The 20,799-nt window shown below is 37.9% G+C and overlaps 1 protein-coding gene across 7 annotated transcripts in view; it reads left to right on the top strand.

The window, feature by feature from the left end:
• Positions 1-20,799, top strand: part of cacna1ia (calcium voltage-gated channel subunit alpha1 Ia) — a 160,405-nt gene that overhangs the window by 118,448 nt on the left and 21,158 nt on the right. For 6 of the 7 annotated variants that reach the window (XM_028042223.1, XM_028042221.1, XM_028042219.1 and 3 more), the window contains 19 exons: positions 457-574; positions 666-821; positions 957-1,047; positions 2,087-2,241; positions 2,944-3,645; positions 4,185-4,285; positions 5,579-5,702; positions 6,742-6,810; positions 8,463-8,641; positions 9,688-9,814; positions 10,143-10,268; positions 10,399-10,488; positions 10,638-10,830; positions 11,335-11,486; positions 12,586-12,695; positions 15,027-15,160; positions 15,475-15,545; positions 18,297-18,375; positions 19,432-19,553. In XM_028042223.1, the coding sequence (XP_027898024.1) occupies positions 457-574; positions 666-821; positions 957-1,047; positions 2,087-2,241; positions 2,944-3,645; positions 4,185-4,285; positions 5,579-5,702; positions 6,742-6,810; positions 8,463-8,641; positions 9,688-9,814; positions 10,143-10,268; positions 10,399-10,488; positions 10,638-10,830; positions 11,335-11,486; positions 12,586-12,695; positions 15,027-15,160; positions 15,475-15,545; positions 18,297-18,375; positions 19,432-19,553 (2,899 nt within the window). The remainder of the gene's footprint in view (positions 1-456; positions 575-665; positions 822-956; positions 1,048-2,086; positions 2,242-2,943; positions 3,646-4,184; positions 4,286-5,578; positions 5,703-6,741; positions 6,811-8,462; positions 8,642-9,687; positions 9,815-10,142; positions 10,269-10,398; positions 10,489-10,637; positions 10,831-11,334; positions 11,487-12,585; positions 12,696-15,026; positions 15,161-15,474; positions 15,546-18,296; positions 18,376-19,431; positions 19,554-20,799) is intronic. The other variant, XM_028042220.1, reaches the window with a different exon arrangement.

The raw sequence follows: 20,799 nt of genomic DNA, 5'->3' as shown, positions 1-20,799 counted from the left end.
TCAGTAAGCATTATTTTGATTTTAGTAGTCTCATCTTGAAATTGTTATAAGTGCTATCACATTTGTCAGAGTAGTTTAAACATTTGCTTCCATAAGAACAGTTTAACTTGAATGTTTTGTTATTTTTTTGTTTTTAATGATACATTCGAACTGTTCTTTTTTGTGCATGGAATAATAATACAATTTATAACTTCAATTATGTTTTTAGAAGTAAGAACCAAATGGAACAATTAAAAATAACTTTGCTTTTCTCAGAGCAAAAGAAAAGCAGTTTTCTTTTGCTCTGATATAAGGATCCTTTCATCCTCATATATAGATATAAATCCACTCATACTAATACTTGGTTAAATGTCTGCTTGCACCAACATGCTTGATGTAGTCATCAATAAGCTTCCTTTAAGAAACAGCATATTCTGTGCATATTCAATTGTACATAAAAATCTTGTTTTGCTGCAGTATCTTGGGGATGCATATATTTGGCTGTAAGTTCAGTTTGAAGACAGAGGCAGGAGATACGGTTCCTGACAGAAAGAACTTTGACTCCTTACTTTGGGCTATCGTCACTGTATTTCAGGTACAAGTAGTTTAAACTCACAAATTCATACCATGCGTTTTCCTTCATTGGGCAAGCAAAATGCTTTTCATTATGCTTGCGTCTGCTTTAGATTCTAACTCAGGAGGACTGGAACATGGTTCTCTACAATGGCATGGCGTCCACCTCTCCCTGTGCTGCTCTTTACTTCGTCGCCCTTATGACATTTGGAAACTACGTGCTCTTCAATTTACTCGTCGCCATTTTGGTTGAAGGTTTTCAAGCAGAGGTAATCATAGAGACAAACCATGCATTAAACACAATACAACAAAAGAAATAAGATGTTATGTCTTTGAAACTGCATATTTTGTGTTTTTTAAAGGTCTCCACTTTATGTGTTCTTTTTCTCTTCTTCCTTCAACAGGGTGACGCAAATCGCTCCTATTCGGATGATGACAGATCCTCCTGTAATTTTGACGAAAATGATAAGCAAAAAGACTCCCTTCACCTCTCAGGTGCAATGTCTGTGACTATTTAGCAGAGTTAGAGTTTTGTCACTGCTGTTACAACTAGTTTACTAAAAAAAAAGATGGGAAGTATTTTAGAAACTTTATTCTAAGAACTTCACAGTGAAAAGCACCTCATCTTCTTTATTGTGTCAGAATTTTATTTGTTTCCATACTTCAATCTGTACAGCAGTTCTTCTGAGACTTCAATATCATCCTAAAATAAAAATAGATTTTTATTAAATCTATTTATTTATTCATTTAATTAATTCATAATTAATTATATCATTATTATAAAGGTGTACTTTCACATCCAAGTATAATGATTGCAGTGTGTGCTGTGAAATTTGCATGTTGTAACCTGTGGCATAAAATACCTACAGTTTTCACAAGAAAAGCTTGCTAAGCACCTTCCCCAGACTAAAGATGTAAGCTTAATGAACTTTATGGATTGCAAACTCTATTTCAGTTTTAGCATTCTCTCTGCATATCCCTTCATAGTTGCTGAAAAAGCAGGAATGAACCAGCCATAGACTGCAGTACAGAGCGGCATTTAGCAACACATTAGGGAGTCATCTGATGGTGTCTGACTGTCACTGTTCCCCTGAGTTCAAGTGTACCTTTTTAAATGTCAGTGTTGGTGGAAGAAAAGCACATTTGAATTGTTTTTAAAGACCAATTTCTCCCAAAGACATGTTCAGCAATGGATAAACCACTGGCAGATATCCCTTTGTTTCACTGTTATGTGTTTCTTTCTGCCTTTTGAAAGACAATTTATTGTGAATTAAATCCTCCTCTGCCCCTTGGAGGTGGCTATAACATTGTTTTGGGACATTTATTGTGTACAGTGATGTGGAGGCCTCTGCTTTCATAGCAGCAACAGACAAAACATAAACAAAGGAAGGCAAGGGGTGTATTTAATGCTCCTTGTTTCTCCTTTTGACAGTTTCTTTCCACTCATCTGTCTTATTTTTCGCTTTACCTCCACTTAACAATCCTGTTGATTTCCTTTGTTTGCTTCCCGCACTTTTCCTTCTGTCTTCTGCAGACCCAAAGATCTGTACCCTGACCCCTAACGGACACCTGGACATGTCATTGTTGCCTGCTGGTCTGTTTCCAGGAGAGAAGTTGACCTTTGCACTCGGCTCCAGAAAGAACAGTGTTATTTCTCTCGGCAGAGCTGACCTGGAGAGGAGGGCTGCGGTAAGTGGAAAAGGTTGTAAATGTAAACTTTAACCACATTAGCTCCTGACTGAATAATAATATACTGTATGTGCTATGTAGACTAGTTAGTTCTTGAGACTCTTGAGACTGTCGGCCTCATTTATCAAACCTGGCACAGGTTTGGGTAAAAAATGACTATAGGGCAAGTTCCAAATATGATTCATGAAATTGTGTATGCTGGCCAATTGTAGTGTATGATCAATGGTGTTGTTGTAGTAGCTGGAAACAATCACCCTATAATGCAACATTCTTGTTTATTTTCAACATGGATGAACAAAGGAGTAAAAAAAATCTATCTTTTTCTCAGATTTTAAAGGGACAGAAGATTTTTAACAAGTTAAAAGAAGCTTCTAAAACTCAAAAAAATCTCTATGCATCCAAATATGCAATGCCTTTATTGTTAACAGGACTATCTATCTATCTATCTATCTATCTATCTATCTATCTATCTATCTGTCTATCTGTCTGTCTGTCTGTCTGTCTGTCTGTCTGTCTATGTGATCAGTGTGTGCTATGAGTGTGTCTTACACTCACTTCTAAATTGATATAGTTGAGAATGACGTTGGAAATGATTATTCAGCCATAATTCTATTGTAGGTTATTTTTGATAAACAGAGGCCAGTAAGAGAATTTTTTTTAAATTATATTCTTAGAAATTCATAATAGATTTTCCTTTATCAGTATCCAGGTCGAGGTTACCACAACTGGGGCCGTCCGCTACCTCCCCAGCCTCACCCCTTGTGGGCCCGTCGCTCCAGCTGGAGCAGCCTTGGGGGCCGACCCTGCTCCTCCTCATCTCCCTCTGCCAGCCCTGCCTTCACGCCTACGTCTGCAAGGCCTTTTTATGGCTACGGTCTGGGGGGTCTCGGAGGGATGGTAGGGGGAAGCCTCCGTATCCGCGGCCCTCGTGCCTCCTCGTCTCCCCACCATCACCATCATATCCAGCCAGATGAAGAGGAGTCCCTTCTCTCTCCACCTGCTGCCGCTCCTCATTGTCTTCAGCTGCCGCATCCAAAGCTCCATGACTATTTTGTACCTCGTAGGGACCGCAGAGCTCTCTCCCTGGAGCTCCCACACATGCTTCAGTCTCCAGCTGGAAACCCACAGCAACATCATGCTCTCCCTCCCGTGAAACTCCATGCTCACCACAGGAAGAAGAGCCTCTCTGGAGGGCTTGTGATCAGCACCAGTGGGGACTTGGAAGGAATCCACCAAGACTGTAATGGGAAGACGCCACTGTCGCACCTGCTCCTTCCACCCTCAAGGCGGCAGACGGAGCAGACCGGAGGGGTGAACCTCCAGAGCCACCTGATGACGGATGTCTTCCCCCAGGTCAACACACGCAGCAAGGACAGGGAGGACCTGGATGACGACATTGAATATGTAAGTTACTGTTTGTTTGCTTGGAAAGGGAAAAGAGCCTAAATGTTTGTTTCATTTATGAAAAGTGATATTCAGCTGCACCTCCACACAACTTAGAGGAAATGAGTAGAATCTGCTTTTAGGACTTAAAGTAACTTGCCTGTTAACTCCAAAGTTAAAGTGCTGGATTTTAAAAACACTGTGATCGTTTAGTCAATTGTGTCTGATTTATATCAACTTTCCATGTGTATTCACTCACAGTCAATCATCACTCGTTGGAGTTTTATTTTTTTTCACCTTGTAAGCAAGTAAGTGTGTGAGCAAAACAAGGTTAATTGGGAAGGACTATTTAGAAAGCATTGGAGAAGAACTGTGCAGATGGTAATGTTGAAAGATGTCCAAGTCGTCGCCACATAAATATTTCACTTAATAAAAAATAAATAATTAAAAAATAATTTAAAAAATGCAGCCTAAACGCACTCTTTCTATGAAGCTTTGTGTTTTCATAGCTGTGTTTTTCTGTGTACCTTTGTGAGCTCTGATCTATGTGTTTGTTGCAGAGCTTATGCTTCCGAATCCAGAAGATGTTGGAGGCATACAGACCAGACTGGTGTGAGACGAGAGAAGACTGGTCCATCTTTCTCTTCTCTCCGCAGAACAAGTGAGTCCACATGACACCATTCTATCTTTCCGCTTTAGGATTTATGGATAGTGACAGGCTTATTGCTCAGTAGTGAGCTTGTTCACAAGCTCACTACTCACTACAGGTTAACTCCTGTGAACAGGAGTTAAACCCAGGAGTTAAACCTGTTAAACCTAATGCCCTTAACTTTATAAATTTAAAAAGAAAATTATTCCTTTTCAGGAAATACAAGAATATTTTAGATAAACAGAATGTGGTGTCATTTTCTGAAAATTTAGATGGTACAGTTCAAACAAAAAGTTGTTAGCTTAGCTTAACTACCAGATTTTTTTCCCCCCAGAGTGCCTGTGGCGCCCCTTTGCAATGTCACCTTGAAAAGTTACCAGTCAACCAAAATGGATGGTGTACCTTTACTATTTACATCAAGTTGATTTGGAAATTTTTCACAATCACTTCCAGTCTTGTCCTTACATCTGCTCCAACTTTTTACAAAATGTTTCTATATTTTGGAATGTTATTATTAATAACAAATATAATCTAAAACAATCACATTTCTCTCCCACTGTTGTTGCTTTTGATTGAGAATAAACATGGCAAAAGAACAGATAAATCTAAATAATTTACTTGTCCAGTTTTTTACCAACAGCAGACTCCCTCCTCCCTCCCCCACAAATAAAAACAGGACTGCAGCCTCGCAAGGCATGTCATTGTGATTTGCATCACCTTACAGTGATAAGCTAAAATCTGCATTCAAGGCATTATACATAGATGGGTTTAATAATTTTTCTAAAAAAAAAAAGAAAACATTGAAAACTCTCCATGTTTATTTACAATAAATATGTATTTTCCTCGTTTTTATATTCCTGTCATCTGTTCTGATAAGCATTTCAGTGAAAATATTTAATTGCTTTTTGGCAGTGAGCGCTGTCACATGCTCACGTTTCAAAAGCAGATTCACTGTTCATACTGAACGTCCTATTTCCTTCTGCTACCAGCCCCTCCCTCTCTCTTTTCTCTGTGTGTTTCTCTCAGATCCCTCAACTCTGTTCTCCCAGCAGAGCTCTGTACTCTGGGTACCTGGGATTCTGAGTTAAAGTAATTTGTTTTGAATTAGAAGCTATGTAAACAGGGCCTGAATGAGACTATTTACTCACTGAGATGTGAAGAAGCTACCATGCAATCACGGGAACCGGTTCCAGTTTGATTGGATGAAAGTTGCAGATAAGCTCAGGCACAGCGGTAGGACAATAACTGTCCGCAATGCCTTTTTTGTTTTTAAAAAAAGTTCTGCATCTTGTTTTCTCTTGTCAGGTTCAGACAGGTGTGCCAGTCCATCATCGCCCATAAGCTGTTTGACTATGTTGTGTTGGCTTTCATCTTCTCCAACTGCATCACAGTGGCTCTTGAGAGGCCAAAGATCCTTCAAGGCAGCTTGGTAAATCCATGTGAAATGTGGCCAACTTAAGAGTTTTGTTTTTGTTATATAATTTTGTTAGAGCAACACAAAGGAGTGAAATATAAAATGATGGTTTTCACATTTTCTTACAAAAAAATATGAGTAGCATACATGCACTTTAGTCAGATGCCTGTCAGTAATCCAGTGTCGTTACCTGCTTTCAGAAGACCTGATTGGGAATAAAAAATATTCATTGTGTTCAATTTAATCTTAGCACAAATCCAACTAATCTGTGCAGGCCTCAGAGGTTTGGGAGAGAAAATCAGTGAACAAACAGCTTCATGAAAAGTATTGAACACAGCAGACAGGTAAAAGATTTAAGTTTTCCAGAAGTAGGATATTCTGGAAAGATCTTGCTTTCCAGAACAAAGTAGGAAGAAACAAAAAGTTTAGATATGCTTTAGTACAGCTGCAAACCTACCCTGTTTCTACCTAAGCAGCCTAGAGAGTAACTTTGGAGGATTTATAAACATCTAGAGCTCAGATGGGAGAATCTGTTAAGAAGAGGATTTTTTTTTTCTCATGCACTCCACAAATCTAGTTATGGTGGAAGAGTGGATAGAAAGATAGCCATTATTGTGAAGGCCATAAGAACATATGGAATGAACAGAGCTAGAGCTCTGAGAGAATTGCCAAAATTTGCAGTATGTTAATATGCAAATCCGGTAGACACAAAGCCCAAAACACTTGTGTAAAAGCTGTATTTGAACAGAAAGATTATTCTGAAAACTGCTCAGTGCACACTTTGAAGATTGTTTTTTCTTCCGGTATTACATATTTTGTGATCCATCCTATAAAAGACCAATAGAGGATGTGAATACTTTTGCAAGGAGCTCTATGTGTTAAGTTGAGGCTGCTCAAAAATGCTCCTGCTTTTGCTTTGTAGTAGCATTTTCTTGTGATAAACCGAATGTTACCCTCTAATAGGTGCTGTAAAGACACTTTAAAACTCCTGATTGGCCCATTTGGTGCTTCTGACACTTGACTCTCTTTACTTCTCTCTTTTCTGTTCATACAGGAAAGAGTCTTTCTCACCATTTCCAACTACATCTTTACTGCCATCTTTGTGGGCGAGATGACTCTCAAGGTAACATTTTACAACCTGTCTCTCTTTACTGCCAGTGCAGGCTCCAAAGAGATGCCTTCTTTGTTTGCCTGTTTCAATTGACTTGCCTTCAGTTCTCAGACAGAACATACTATTTCCTTCTTTTTCTTTTACAGCCAGTTCCCAGGTTCTTCTGGGGAAAACAGTTATGCAATGTCATTAATTAGTGGCTGACTCCTATGCATATTCCCCTACTTGCTGCATGTCTCTCTCTTTCTTTTCTCTCCACTTCTATGGTTTAACTTCTCTAGGATCTGAGCAGTCATTTTTGTAATTCTCAATCTGTTTGTTTCTCTGTCTTTTTTTTTCATTCTTCTCCCTCACTCTTTCGTCCCCATCCTCTGTTTTCTTTGAAAAAGTGTCTGGCATAAGTGGGCCATCAATTATGTACTCCCGCAATCAATTATTAACCAATCTGAGCCCGTCAAGGAGCCGCAGACTTGTCAACCCCCTGGCCAAGTGGTACATGTCTCCCTTTGAGCCTGTGTGTGTCTCCAAAACGTGTGTCGTTGCGCTTGTTTGTTTAACATCAATCTCGCCATAGGATTCTATCATCTGTTTGAATGCTGCATACAAGATTGGGTCAAAAAAGGGGGGAGAAGGGGAAACAAAATATGACACAGTAGGAGAAATGGTCAGCAATCTGAAGCATCTTCAGGCAAAATATTGAAGTTACAAAAAATATGTTTGATGTATAATGCAATTTTTTTGTATGGTTTCTGCAGACCATACAAATCAAAAGAAATACAGTGCTTTACAAAAGTATCGATTCACTCCTCATTGCCTTATAAGTGGCTTCTGAGTCCTATCCAAACAAGTTTGCTCTGAAGGATTTTCTTTGGACTTTCTCAAGAGTGGTACTCTGCAATTTCAGAGGAATGTTTGTTTCCATGTTTGTTTGTAACATTCAAACATAAAGAAAGCTTTTAAACTCAGTCGAAACTGCAAACACGAAGCGATTGCTATTTATTCATTTAACTTTTTTAGGATTTAAATCAGTTAAGACTTTCGGACCTTAGATGTTTCCCACGGACTGATCTTTCAATCGTGTTGATGTTTGCACAGAACCCTTTCATGATCTCTCAAAGCTTTGCTGAACATTTGGCAAATAGCTTCAAATGTCAGCGGCAGATTTTTGCATAAGCAGAAATGATTCTCCCACTTCTACCTTGCAAGATTCAGGATCCATATGTGTGCATCTAAACTGTAATGTTTGCTCAACATCTGTGTGTCAGTCTCATCTCATGTTACACAGAAGGCAAAGATAAAAGCTTTAGCTTTCAGGTCCTACTTCAGCTGTGAACTCTGTTTCAAGATCAGTAATGGTGACAGTCATTATTACTTGCAGGTGCCAGATGTTTGCTGCTTTCTACCACGTTTTCCACGACTGTTTCTGTAGAATGTAGTATATCTACAGTATGCAGCAGACTAAAACTACTTCTCTACATGTGTACAATGTGTCCTGATTTTACTGATCCTCTCACTGTTGTGGAATGAATGTCTCTTTTTTTGTTTTGTTCCTGCTATTCAGTCTGAAGCAGACAAGCTACCACTTTCCATTTGTGTTCAAACTGCCCCAATATATCAAGTACATGTTCTCATCATATTGCTTTACCACCTTTCTTTCTGTTCAGGTGGTTTCCATGGGACTGTATATGGGCGAGCAGGCTTATCTGCGGAGCAGCTGGAACATTCTGGATGGATTCCTGGTTTTTGTGTCGTTGATTGATATTGTTGTGTCCATGGCGGGAGGGGCGAAAATCTTGGGCGTGCTCAGAGTACTGAGATTGCTACGAACGTTGCGTCCCCTCAGGTATGCATTAAGTCCTGGGACATAAGAGTCAAATTTGTAATGCACCATATATTTTTAGAATACATTAAAACATTGTGCTTGTCTTAAAGCTGCAGTAGATAACGTTTTGCGAAAAATAGGTTTTTATGTCATTAAGGCATGACAGTATAGCATGAGACAGATAATCTGTGAAAAAATGGAGATCATCCACCTCCTTCCAGTTCCCATACTGTCATCTGCAGAAATGCACTGATTGGTGGACATGAGGGTGATTGACAGTGCTAAGATCTTCCTTCTACATCTGATTGGTTGGTTCTTCTGACCAAGCATTTTATTTCTGTAGATGGTAGTAGCACCACATGATGAAAGGAGAGAAATTTGATCTATTTTACTTTTTCACAGCTCATCTGTCTGATATTATTCTGTCACAATAGCAACATATTTTTTTTTACATACCGCAGCTTTAAAGTAGATCTACTGTATATTTTGGTGTGTGTTTCAATTGATTGAAATAGGCAATTTGCCAAAGATATCCAGTTTAATGGTGATTCACTAAAAGGAGCAATACAACATGGTTCACCTAAGCATATGTAATCACCTTTATTACACTTGTACGTTTATAGCTCCAAAAATATTTAACAAATTGATTAACAATTGGATATACACAAAAAACTGGTGATTGAACACAGTCCATTACTTAGTCATCATGTTTTTCTACAAGCTTCCAATACCTGTTTATTGAGACTTATCTAATAACATCTGACCCACATATCAATATCTGATAGAAAACATAGAGATACAAATATACATATAACTAGTTAAATGTAGAGTACCTAAATCCATATCTGGGATTTACTTGTTGAGTCATACAGTATGTGCATCTAAAATCTGTGTATGTATCTATCTACATAAACATGGCACTGATGTAAAATCTGATTTCACCATGTTATGTTTTCATAATTCATACAATATTTCATCTCATTGGTGCAAATACAGAAATAGTTGCACAAAACACATATGCATTATTACACCATATTAAATATTACTGTAATATCATCTCTCTTTAGAGTGATAAGCAGAGCTCCAGGATTGAAGCTGGTGGTGGAGACGCTCATCACTTCCCTCAAGCCTATCGGCAACATCGTCCTTATCTGTTGCGCATTCTTTATCATCTTTGGTATCCTTGGCGTACAGGTAGGCAAATGGGTCTTCTACTCAGACCCTTATATTTTTTAAGATCACTGATGAGATCATTATTGGTAATGATATAATTTGTTTGTGTTAAAAGCAGTTTATATCACTACAGGCTTAACATTTCATTGTGAAGCAGCTTTAATTTCCAAGTATTTTTCTCACAAGAAATCGCTAACTGTCTTCCTTCTTTTGTACAAAACTTTTTGCTGTTAAGTTTCTCAGCCAGCTCATTATTTTATCTCATTAGAGTGACACCCAATGGCTTATTTTTCTTTCTGGAATACATAATATGATGCCATCAATAGGCTTTTTTATCTTTATCTTGCAGCTTTTTAAAGGCAAATTTTTCTACTGTCTCGGCCCTGATGTCAAAAACATCACTAACAAGTCAGATTGTCTGGACAAAAAGTACAAGTGGGTCCACCATAAGTACAACTTTGATAACTTAGGACAGGTGGGTATCATATGTATTATTTTTTTTTTATTTTACAAATAGAATTAATAATCAATTAATGAAAAACTGTAAAAAAAAAAAAATAAATAAAAAAAAAAGAATAATAATCTCCAATAACTTTTTGTCCAAGGCTCTGATGTCTCTGTTCGTACTTGCCTCCAAAGACGGCTGGGTAAATATCATGTACCATGGCCTGGATGCAGTGGGTGTTGATCAACAGGTATTTTCATATTAATTGATAACAAACAAGTTTTTATATAAATTAAAAAACATTAAAAATCTGCCTTTTTTCTGATTACCATTATGTCTTTCTTTTTTTCTCATCCAATCTACCTACATTAAATCATTCTACCACTCCAACTGCTGTAGCCAATAACCAACAACAACCCATGGATGCTTCTGTACTTCATTTCCTTCCTCCTCATCGTCAGCTTCTTTGTCCTCAACATGTTTGTTGGCGTGGTGGTGGAAAACTTCCACAAGTGTCGCCAGCATCAGGAAGTGGAGGAGGCCAAGAGACGTGAGGAGAAACGACAACGGCGGATGGAAAAAAAGAGGAGGAGTAAGTGAGATGACTGAATGGAATAAGAAATTACAACAGACGGTGACAACTGATTACCAGAGGTTAAATGGTTAGAAACATTGAATAGAACTGGTTTTGTCTTGCCGAAATGTAATTTGCTTTGCCTTGCAAAAAATCTTCTTCTTCTTCTTCAAAACAGTTTGACTTGATTATATTTTACTGGGATTTTATTTGATTAACAAACAGCAGCAAACATACTGGTCAGATCTGTTCCAATCAAAGCAGCACACATAGTAATGGTAATAATAATATGATTCATGTGCTGCTTTGTTTGGAATGTGACATGAAATCCCAATGAAGTATATGGCGTTTTGTTGCAGCATCAGGAGAATTATTGTTCTTTGTCTGCTCATTTCATAGGTGGTGAAAATATTGATCCACTCAACACTTTTAACCATTAACATTCCACTAACAACAAGCATTTAAATTACCTTTAAATTGTGGATATCTTGTTTTTTTTTGTTTGTTTTTTTTCCCTAACAGAAGCTCAGAAGCTACCTTACTACGCCAGCTACGGCAATATGCGCCTGATGATCCACACACTCTGCACAAACCACTACCTGGATCTCATCATCACCTTCATCATCTGTATAAATGTCATCACGATGTCATTAGAGCACTACAATCAACCTCGGGTAAGAAGAATTGCTTCCTTGGTCTCTGTAGGGTCTAAATCAAGGGTGTCAAACTCCAGTCCTCAAGGGCCGGTGTCCTGCAACTTTTAGATGTGCCTCTGCTGCACCACACCTGAATAGAATAATTAAGTCATTAGCAAGGCTCTGGAGAACTGATCTACACAAGGAGGAGGTAATTAAGCCATTTCATTCCAGTGCTTTGTACCTGTGGCACATTTAAGAACTGTAGGACAGCGGCCATCGAGGACTGGAGTTTGACACTTGTAGTCTAAATGCTTCATGTTCAGCTAATGTGAAAGCAAAGTTCCACTAGAAAAATGTAGGTTACATGATTGTTTTTAATTTATTTTACTTTGCTTTGTCATTTTATGACATTTTCCCTACATAAGCGCTCATCTTCTCTCCTCTAAACGGCAGCCTCTTAAACAGGGTCCAATGATGCCACCTGCAAGCCAACTGAGGTCAGGTTTCTCTGCAGCTTGTGGTGCTGACACAAAAGCTCTGATTCAACGTAGCTGTTGTCAGAGCAGAGTATCTGTCCCTTCACACACAACAAATGCAGGTTAATACCTGGTAGCGCTTTTCCCGCTAAAGAGAAAAGAGATTATCTTAAGATAAGACACCCATTTGACCTTTGAAAATGGCGCAGGCTTTCTCAAATGTACTGAGCATTAGATAAATATCACAGGTCTCACCTGTGTTTGTCAGTTGTTGGTCCTGACATTTGGCAGCCTCCCACTTGTCAGAAGACGCCTCTGTTTATGTGAAAGGAGGAAAGAGCCAAACAAAGATTACAGGAGAACATAACTGTGGACCAGCTTTTAAGTAATTACAACATGCTTGGCTCGTTAACGCTTAATTAACCTTGACTTGAATGTACGTTGGAGGACATAGTGTACCGGTGTATGTAATATCATAAAAAGGGGGAATCTTCTGAGGTGACCTCAGGCTTTTTTGATTTCAGTCCAGAAATAACTGGAACAATTCCAGTTTGCAGTTCTTGCTGGGACTTCTAACACAGGTCCTCTTTTCTATTTCCCACATCCATTTACACACATACACACACACACAATGGCTCTCTCACTGTCTTTTTTTTCAGTCCCTGGACCTTGCACTAAAGTACTGCAACTATTTCTTTACCTCCACATTTGTGTTGGAGTCCATTCTCAAGCTCATCGCATTTGGATTCCGGCGCTTCTTCAAAGACAGGTAATGACTTGAATTTACGGCTGCTGAATTTTCAGCATTGTTGGTATGGAAAGGATTGCAAACAATTTTAGCAAGACTGCGGGATGCTTCTGTTTTTCTTTATATACTTGTAACAAATGTGATTAAAAAAAGATGTTAAACATTAAAGGGGCGATTAGAGCTCTGGCACTAACGTTAATCTGTTGACTGAAAATGTCATATAAATAGTGCCACAATAAATAGCTGTTTGGCTCAAAGTGGTTTTTTTAAGTCATAATTTTGCTTTGATCAAGTGTTAATGGAAGGAGGTCTAACAGTTTTGATAACATTGAGGATTATAATCGGAGATATTTGAATCAGCATTGTATTCTGTTTTGGAAATATCCCTGTAATGGATAAACAGCATAAAGACTTAGTATTACTAAGATCACAGACCTAAAGCAGACTTCTTTTCATTAAAGATCATTAGATTCCTTAAAATAAGTGTACTATTTGTTGCAGAGACATAATATTATACTAAAAGAATTTTAATATACAGCATATTTGAAGTAGATTTTGTTAGTGAGGAAGAAAATCCCACTTTACAAACAAAATCACTAGAAGCACACAAAGTTTTTTTTAATTATTTAAACTTTTAAAATGCTCATATTGTGAAATGACCTTTTACATATTATTTTGTTCTTTCTGTATTAATTGTGAAATGTTGATTCTCCTTGCTGGATGAGGAGCTTTCCTCTAAATAAATATAGTCAGGTGAAGTCTGAATTTCTAAATTTTTACTTCCAGTGGGAAATTATGCTGTTCATTAAAACCATTTTTTATTTTAGAGTTTTTTACACCTTTTCACTAAGGTTGCCAATAACAATGAAGGGTGCTGTAAATGTATTATCCCCTTATTGCATAAATGTGTGTTATGTGTTGGTTATTTGTAAGGTTTTGCTTGAAAAAAATCAACTTGTCTCACAGTTTTTCACACATGATGCTTTAGGACTAAGTCGTAGGACTTCAAGTTCCTACATCTCACACACTTTCATCTTTGTTTGGTACTCATGGTAAGAACACGCCAACATTGTCCCATCTCATTTTCTCTGTCATACCACTACACCATGTACAGTGACAAGACCGATGTCCCCTTCTTATCTAGGATGCATGGTGCCTAATTAAGGCGGAAAGCAATTTGGGTGCTTATGTGGTGCTGATGGTAACTTAATGTCATGACCTATTTTAGTGCCTGATGAAAATCTTTGAGCAAGAGAGGATGAGAAGAAATGGTTAGAAAAAGAGATGGAGGACAGATAATATATGGCAGGGGAAGCTGGTCTGATCAAAAATGAAAGAGGAAGGGCACAAACGAGTGATGAAATGAGAAAAAGATGGGCGGATGTAGGGAGAATTTATCACTCTGTTATCTTCGAGCTCTTTGTCTCTTTTTATGTTGTGCCAGCAACAGCCATGAACAGTCAATGTGCATAGAGTGATTTATAGTTTAGGGTCACTCGTAGCTTCAGAACTGGGTCACTGGAGCAGAGATTAACACATAAATGTAGACAAAATGAGCTTGTTTGCACCATGTTCTTAAAAAAAAAAAAAAAAAAAGTAATATCATGGGCACTGCTTAAAGGAAATTCTACTGTCTCGAACATGGCTACAGTTGGAACGTGTGGGATTGAGGAGGAAGAAAAACTGAGCATAGGACAAATAATCACTGACAGGAAGTCACACTGCAGCAGAGAAAACTTTCATGAAAAGCTTGATGATTCAAAGATGACAGGTGTCACACCATTATTGCATAACCCTGCCAAATGTTCAATCATGGCAGATGCCTAATTTTGTAATCTCAGATCTAGAATTGTTCTGACTTTCTCTTCTTTATTTGGCCTTGCAGCCTAAGCTGAACTTCAGTAACTAAATAACAAGAACAACTTGTCACATAAGCTGTAGGTTGTTCCTCAGCAACAGCATTTTGTCATCAATAGCAGAGTATAGTAAGATAAGAAACACTGTGACAACAGACAACCAGATGCAGCTATTAAAAGTCATTTAAGAAACCTCTTACTGTTTGAACTTCAATAAAAGTCAAGTTAAAAGCCTGCACCTAAAAAAATAGAGTCTTACACATTTTTAATTTTCTACTTTTAAGCCTTTTACATGCTAATATATCAGGTACAACAATATATCAAGACAGAATGCATGACAGGAAATTAGCTTAAATGCAGCCTAAATCAAAAGAAAATCTTTTAAAAAATGACCTGCAGTTATTTTACAGATTAAAAGAACGTGTTGCTTTTCATAAGCAAAATGTGAAGAGGTTTGAACTGCATCCTGATTGCATATATTTGGGCTCTGCATTAGGTGGAATCAGCTGGACCTCGCCATCGTTCTCTTGTCAGTAATGGGCATCACTCTGGAGGAAATTGAGATCAGCGCCGCTCTGCCCATCAACCCCACCATAATCAGAATCATGAGGGTTCTGAGGATAGCACGAGGTACAAATGCCAGACGTTTCAGAAATCCTCGCTCTAGCACATTCATTTCACACCACACCTCCTGTAAATAAAAGATATGATCTTGTTAGTGTGTTGAAGCATAAAGTTTAAACTGTTAAATAATTTCACAGGTCAGTTTGCTGCATAGCTGCAATAGCTTGAAGTGTTGTTCTCTTTGCGCCCACATATTAAGAAGGACAGAAATATTTAAATTGTCTAATGTTTATATATGATGTTACATTGAATCTAAAAAAAATCTCCATTGAATTATCTTTAATCTATTTTTTTGTTTCTTTTTCCAAATGCTCACACAGTGTTGAAGCTGCTGAAGATGGCAACCGGAATGAGAGCCTTATTGGATACAGTTGTTCAAGCCCTGCCTCAGGTACACTTAAACACTGTCTGCATGTCATCCTTCCTCCCTGAATCAGGCACCCCAATTCCTTAGAGAAATTTGGTCAGTCTCCATCAATAGTCTTGGGAAACGCACCCTGATGACCTTTAGACAACCCTAGTAAACCCTAAATCAAAGTCTAGGAAAGTGGAACAACAAATGCATGTGCACAGAAGTTGTCTTGTCTTTGCTTTCAGTACTACAGAATGGGGATTTCCTTACTGAGATCACAGTCAGTGAGAAACAAGCAGTCTGCAGGTTTAGTTGGGAAGTGTCCACAGTCGCAATATTTCTTTCCTGTTATCCCAGTGCACTTCAGCTTCAGCTCCAGAAATGGATGCCAGCTTTGTTTGTACATACTGATGCTGCAAAAATTATTAGCTTAGAAGTGAAGACATAGTAGACAATGAATCATGCTTAAAAAATTAAATAACAAAAGTGAAAACATGAAATCATGAAAGATTGCTTCAAATGTCCTCTATTTGTTTCATTTTATGGTTTCTACATAGCAGTGATTCACAACAAATATGATCTACAGACACTTTCTGAGACAAAACGATCCATTTGGCATTATAGTTATTGAGACAAAGATGTAAGTAAGTGTAAAGAGAGAGAGAAAGCTAACTCCGTCCATTACTGTGAACACACCGTCCCTACCACAGCATCTGTTCTTCCATACACCTGACTGTTCTGCAGTTTAAGTACATATTGAGAAATGACATGTTGCTTTTTTATAGCCCACTTCCTGTCAGACAGGTTCCACTTTTCAGGCCTGAGAGTTTTCAATGAAATTGCACTAACACAAAGTGGTTCATCATTAATTTTCGCATAGGGCAAGGTTGGTTTGGACTGCTTTTTATTCTGATTATCTATAGTCTGAAAATAAAAGTTGTTTAATAGTCTGAGATACTTAACTATCGCAAAAGAGCTGAAACAGAACAAAATCCGCAAAGGAGAAAATCGTTTTTATTTTTGCTGCAGAGTTTTCAGAAAACTAGGAATCATCTCTTCTATTTATGCCAAAGCGTGAAGAGAAAGGCAGGAAGGAGGGAGATAACTCCTAAAGATGTAGCTAACCGTCAAAGTGTTGGTACCGTCCTGGCACAGATAGGCCTCATTTATGGAGAGGCACACTCCCATGTGATCCTTTGACCATTAAACGCAAGACGAAACAAACACGCAGAACAGGTGGCATGGTGTGGGGAGGGCTGCCAGGTCTGAAGGAAAATGGCTTCCTTGTTTTTCTTTTCTATTGATCCCTCCCTCATTAACACCCAGGCTTTTGTTTTGTCCCAAGGGCAGTCAGGCAGGTAATTAAAACTAAGGCTAATTAAACAGTTCCAGGAGGTCTCTTTTTGTGCATAGGGTCTGTGTGCATATAGAGATCCTGACAGAATTATACCTGGTGACAGATTTTACCTCGGGTGATATTTTACTGTGCAATTGAAATGGCAAGCTGCAAATTTAATTTCCATTCTGTCAAATATGATACCACAGATATGAACAGTCTTTATGCTTTAAAATCTAAAGGAATACAGTATAATATATTTACAAGATATTTAAATGTGTAGTAATTTAAGAGCAGTAACTTTTATTGCAAAGTAAGGCTTAACTTTTGTTTAGAACAACTGAACTTACACCAAACAAGCATAAAAATATGATCATGGACAGGTAAAGTGAATAAGATCCAACATCCCTTTATCTTGGCACTTGCTTATCTGTGCAAAATATTAGACAGAAAACAAACGTTTTGATAGAAGCAGAAAAACTGGGCAGCATAAGGGTTTGAGCAAGTTTAACACAAGACTGGATCAGAGAATCTCCCAAACTGCAGTTTCTGTGGGATGTTGACAGTCTGCAGTGGTCAGTATCTATTGAAATTTATCAAAAGAAAGGAACAGAGGAGAATTGGCAGCAGGATCAAAGCGGAGCCAAGGAATCTCCAGTCTAAACTATGCCAAGTAAAAAGAAAGACAAAAACCTTCAGCCTACTGTATTTTGCTGGAAAAAGAGGTTAGCTACTAATAATTTGTTTTTGGACATGTATAGTTCTTGCAGCCAGAAAAATTTTCTTACTCTCAGTGGAGCAGCGCGACTGTTTCATTCCACAGTAATGGGATTAGATTTTAGCCCCAAGTGCTGTCTAACATCTTCATCCCTGTTAAGTTGTGCTAACAGGAGGCTGTTTTGCGGTGGAACCGAGCCAAGTCCCAAAACCCCCAAACTCAAAAATTCATAAAAAGCACAAAAGGTTCACTTGTTAGAGTCTCCGAATAAGCTGTGCAGCAGTTTACAGTTCCGAACATGAAACATAAGAACAGTGGAGCAAAAACAAGCTGAGTAACCTAACACAACCAACAGACATTTCAGAAAATAAACAGAGAAAATCTTACTGAAAAGCACTTTCTGCAGTTTTTAAATGTCGTTTGAATTAATAAAAAGAAACTAAAGAGATTGTTTCTATTCTAATGGCAGTAGGTTTATTTAAAGCTGCATTTTAACACTTTGGACTTTAGAGTTTTACTAAATGAAACTTAATTAAATGGTTTCAATTACATGCACATTGTACATTAAACAGATAATTAGAGATTAGAGAATTGCTGTTATGCTGATGGTTTTGTTGCAGGTGTTGGAACTTTATAAGCGTAGTAAGGCAGTTACACAATAAAAGGTTGCTTTGTTTGCATGTGCACTGTTGTGTGTTTCTGTGCACATTTACTCATGTATGTCAATGTGTTGCAGGTGGGTAACCTGGGCCTGCTCTTCATGCTGCTGTTTTTCATCTACGCCGCCTTAGGAGTAGAGCTTTTTGGAGAACTTGGTAAGATTTTACCATTTATCTCCAGCGAAGGGATATTGATACCAGGTGAAGGTGGATTGCACTTATATTGAACGATATTTATCTAATCACTATCATTTCTTTTTACTAAATTCAATATAGTGAAAAGGTATATGTATGCCGTTATCATTTTGCAGCAATTGCTTGGAAAGGTGGGTCCGCTAGTCTGATTACATTTTATTTTGGGGTATTATAATGAGGAGAACTGAGTGCATTTACAACCCTTTAGTTTCAGACTTGAACTTGTGAACTTCTTTCATTTTACAATTATGAACTATCTTAAGTTGGTCTGTAATACAGTATAAATGTAATATATTGAAATTTGACCCATAAAATCTGGCTATCAAATTACTTTTGCAAAGCACTGCATGTCATAGGGACAAGGGACAGTTTGACTTAAAATTTCTTTGCTCCATCAAGCTTGACCTGTGCACTCAGAATGTTGTTAACCTTTTCCCCCAGAAATCATCTTATTTTCTGTGCTGCATTTATCCAATTTTAAAGTACTTTCTTCTGAAGTCATTCTTGACAGCCCCTTGGGAATTGAGCCGTTATCCAGTGTTTTGTTACTTAAACAGTGTCTCAAAACTATCCTGATTCAAGCCGAATGATCTATTTCCCATTATCTGTCTCTCTTCCTTGGCAATATAAGGACCTCATTCCAAGCAATTTTTATTGACTAGACCTAGAAAAGACAATGTTAGCTTCTGTCTAAACAAAATCAAGTTGTGATAGAAATGTTCTACTTTTGTCACAGAGCCAGCGGTATGTTGTCTCTTTTATGTTTACATTTTGTGACGTTAGAAAAACGATAATCGTGAGGTCAGACCTCGAAGAAAAGTGGAAACCAGAACATGCCACTAACGTCACTGAATCTCTAATTTTGGAAAAAGTGCTCTTCCATCGACTGATAGTTTCTTTCTTCTGATCCCGTCCCATTCCTTTCCTTGGTTTTTATTTTCCTCTCACCACCTCTTCATGTATTTCCCCTTTTCTCTCCTAATTTGGCTCCATCGTTAACCTCACTCTCACTCTTAGTTTGCAATGAAGACTATCCATGTGAAGGTATGAGTCGTCATGCTACCTTTGAAAACTTTGGCATGGCCTTCCTGACCTTGTTTCAAGTCTCCACGGGCGACAACTGGAATGGCATCATGAAGGTAAAAGACTCCCTCAGTCAGTTTTTACTGTATTTATTGTCATTAAAGATTCAAGTAGACGTACAGTACTGGTACATTTTAAAAGCATTCACACATCTTAAACATTTTCACATTTTGTAAATTTGTGACCACAACCTTATATGGACTTAACTTGGATTTTATTTGACATGTCTACAGAGAAGTGTAAAATTGGGAAGGAAGGGCAAAAATGAATTTTTGATTTTCAAAATGCCTTAAGAAATAAAAATGTGGAATAAGTTTTTATTTATCCTCCTTTATTCTGTCACTCATGAATCCATCTTTGCTCAATATCCAAAGATTTAAATATCTCAATGGAGCATGCTACTAAAATCATTTTCTAATCTGTCAAATGTTGAGAACGTTTTAAGAGATATGCATCATTTTACAAAACACTGCAGAGCACACAGATGCAGCTTAATTTTAGGCAGGTTTTTAGAAATGTATATAAAAGGCAAAAAAAGAGATTGGAAACACTCTACGTCTCACAGCCATAATGTGTTGCTGAGTTTTGAAATCTACTGATGATAAAAATGGAATAGCTTACTACAAGGATTAGATCTCTCTCTTTGGAAAAACACCATTTTATAATGACTCCACATCCACCAGCACCTCTTCAGTGTACCTACACTGTAAAGGGAAAACAAATTGTACTGGAGCAAGTTTCGTCAGATTAGATTTATGCAGCACAGATTGTATTGCGCATAAAAAAACCCCTGTGGACTGCAGATGTCGGTTTTGAGAGTGAATTTGAGCTTTTGAGACATAAAAAAAATCTATCTACTCATTAACGGAGGATCTGCTATAAATTAGTGAGAAGCTGGTAAAACAGAGATGGAATTAATGATGCAATCATGAGAGAAAATGAAATATTGGGGTTGGGAACTACAGGGAGGCACCAGTGAACTGTGCCACAAGTGGAGAGGGGTTAAAAGTTCCACTTATTATTCTTTCTCCTAACCAGAGGCAAAATGAAAACAGAAATGAAAAACATGATGGCATCTCAATGAGAGGAACGGAAAGGGGGAGAGAGAGAGAGAGAGAGAGACAGGATGTTTGTGTGTTAGAAAATGCCTGGTTTAGTTTAGCAAATGTCTGAAATAGGCATAGAAATAAGATGGAAAGGGGGATGTACTCTGAAATTGGAGATGTTTTGTGAAGGAGCACAGTGTGTAAATGTCAAGCCAAATTAGACACAAAAGACCAGCTTCAGCTCAGAGGGTTGAAA

Source organism: Xiphophorus couchianus, chromosome 16 (genome assembly GCF_001444195.1).
Source record: "Xiphophorus couchianus chromosome 16, X_couchianus-1.0, whole genome shotgun sequence".
Lineage (NCBI taxonomy): Eukaryota > Metazoa > Chordata > Actinopteri > Cyprinodontiformes > Poeciliidae > Xiphophorus > Xiphophorus couchianus.
The sequence above is the reverse complement of the archived record's forward strand: the minus strand, read 5'-3'. Positions and strand labels throughout refer to the sequence as shown.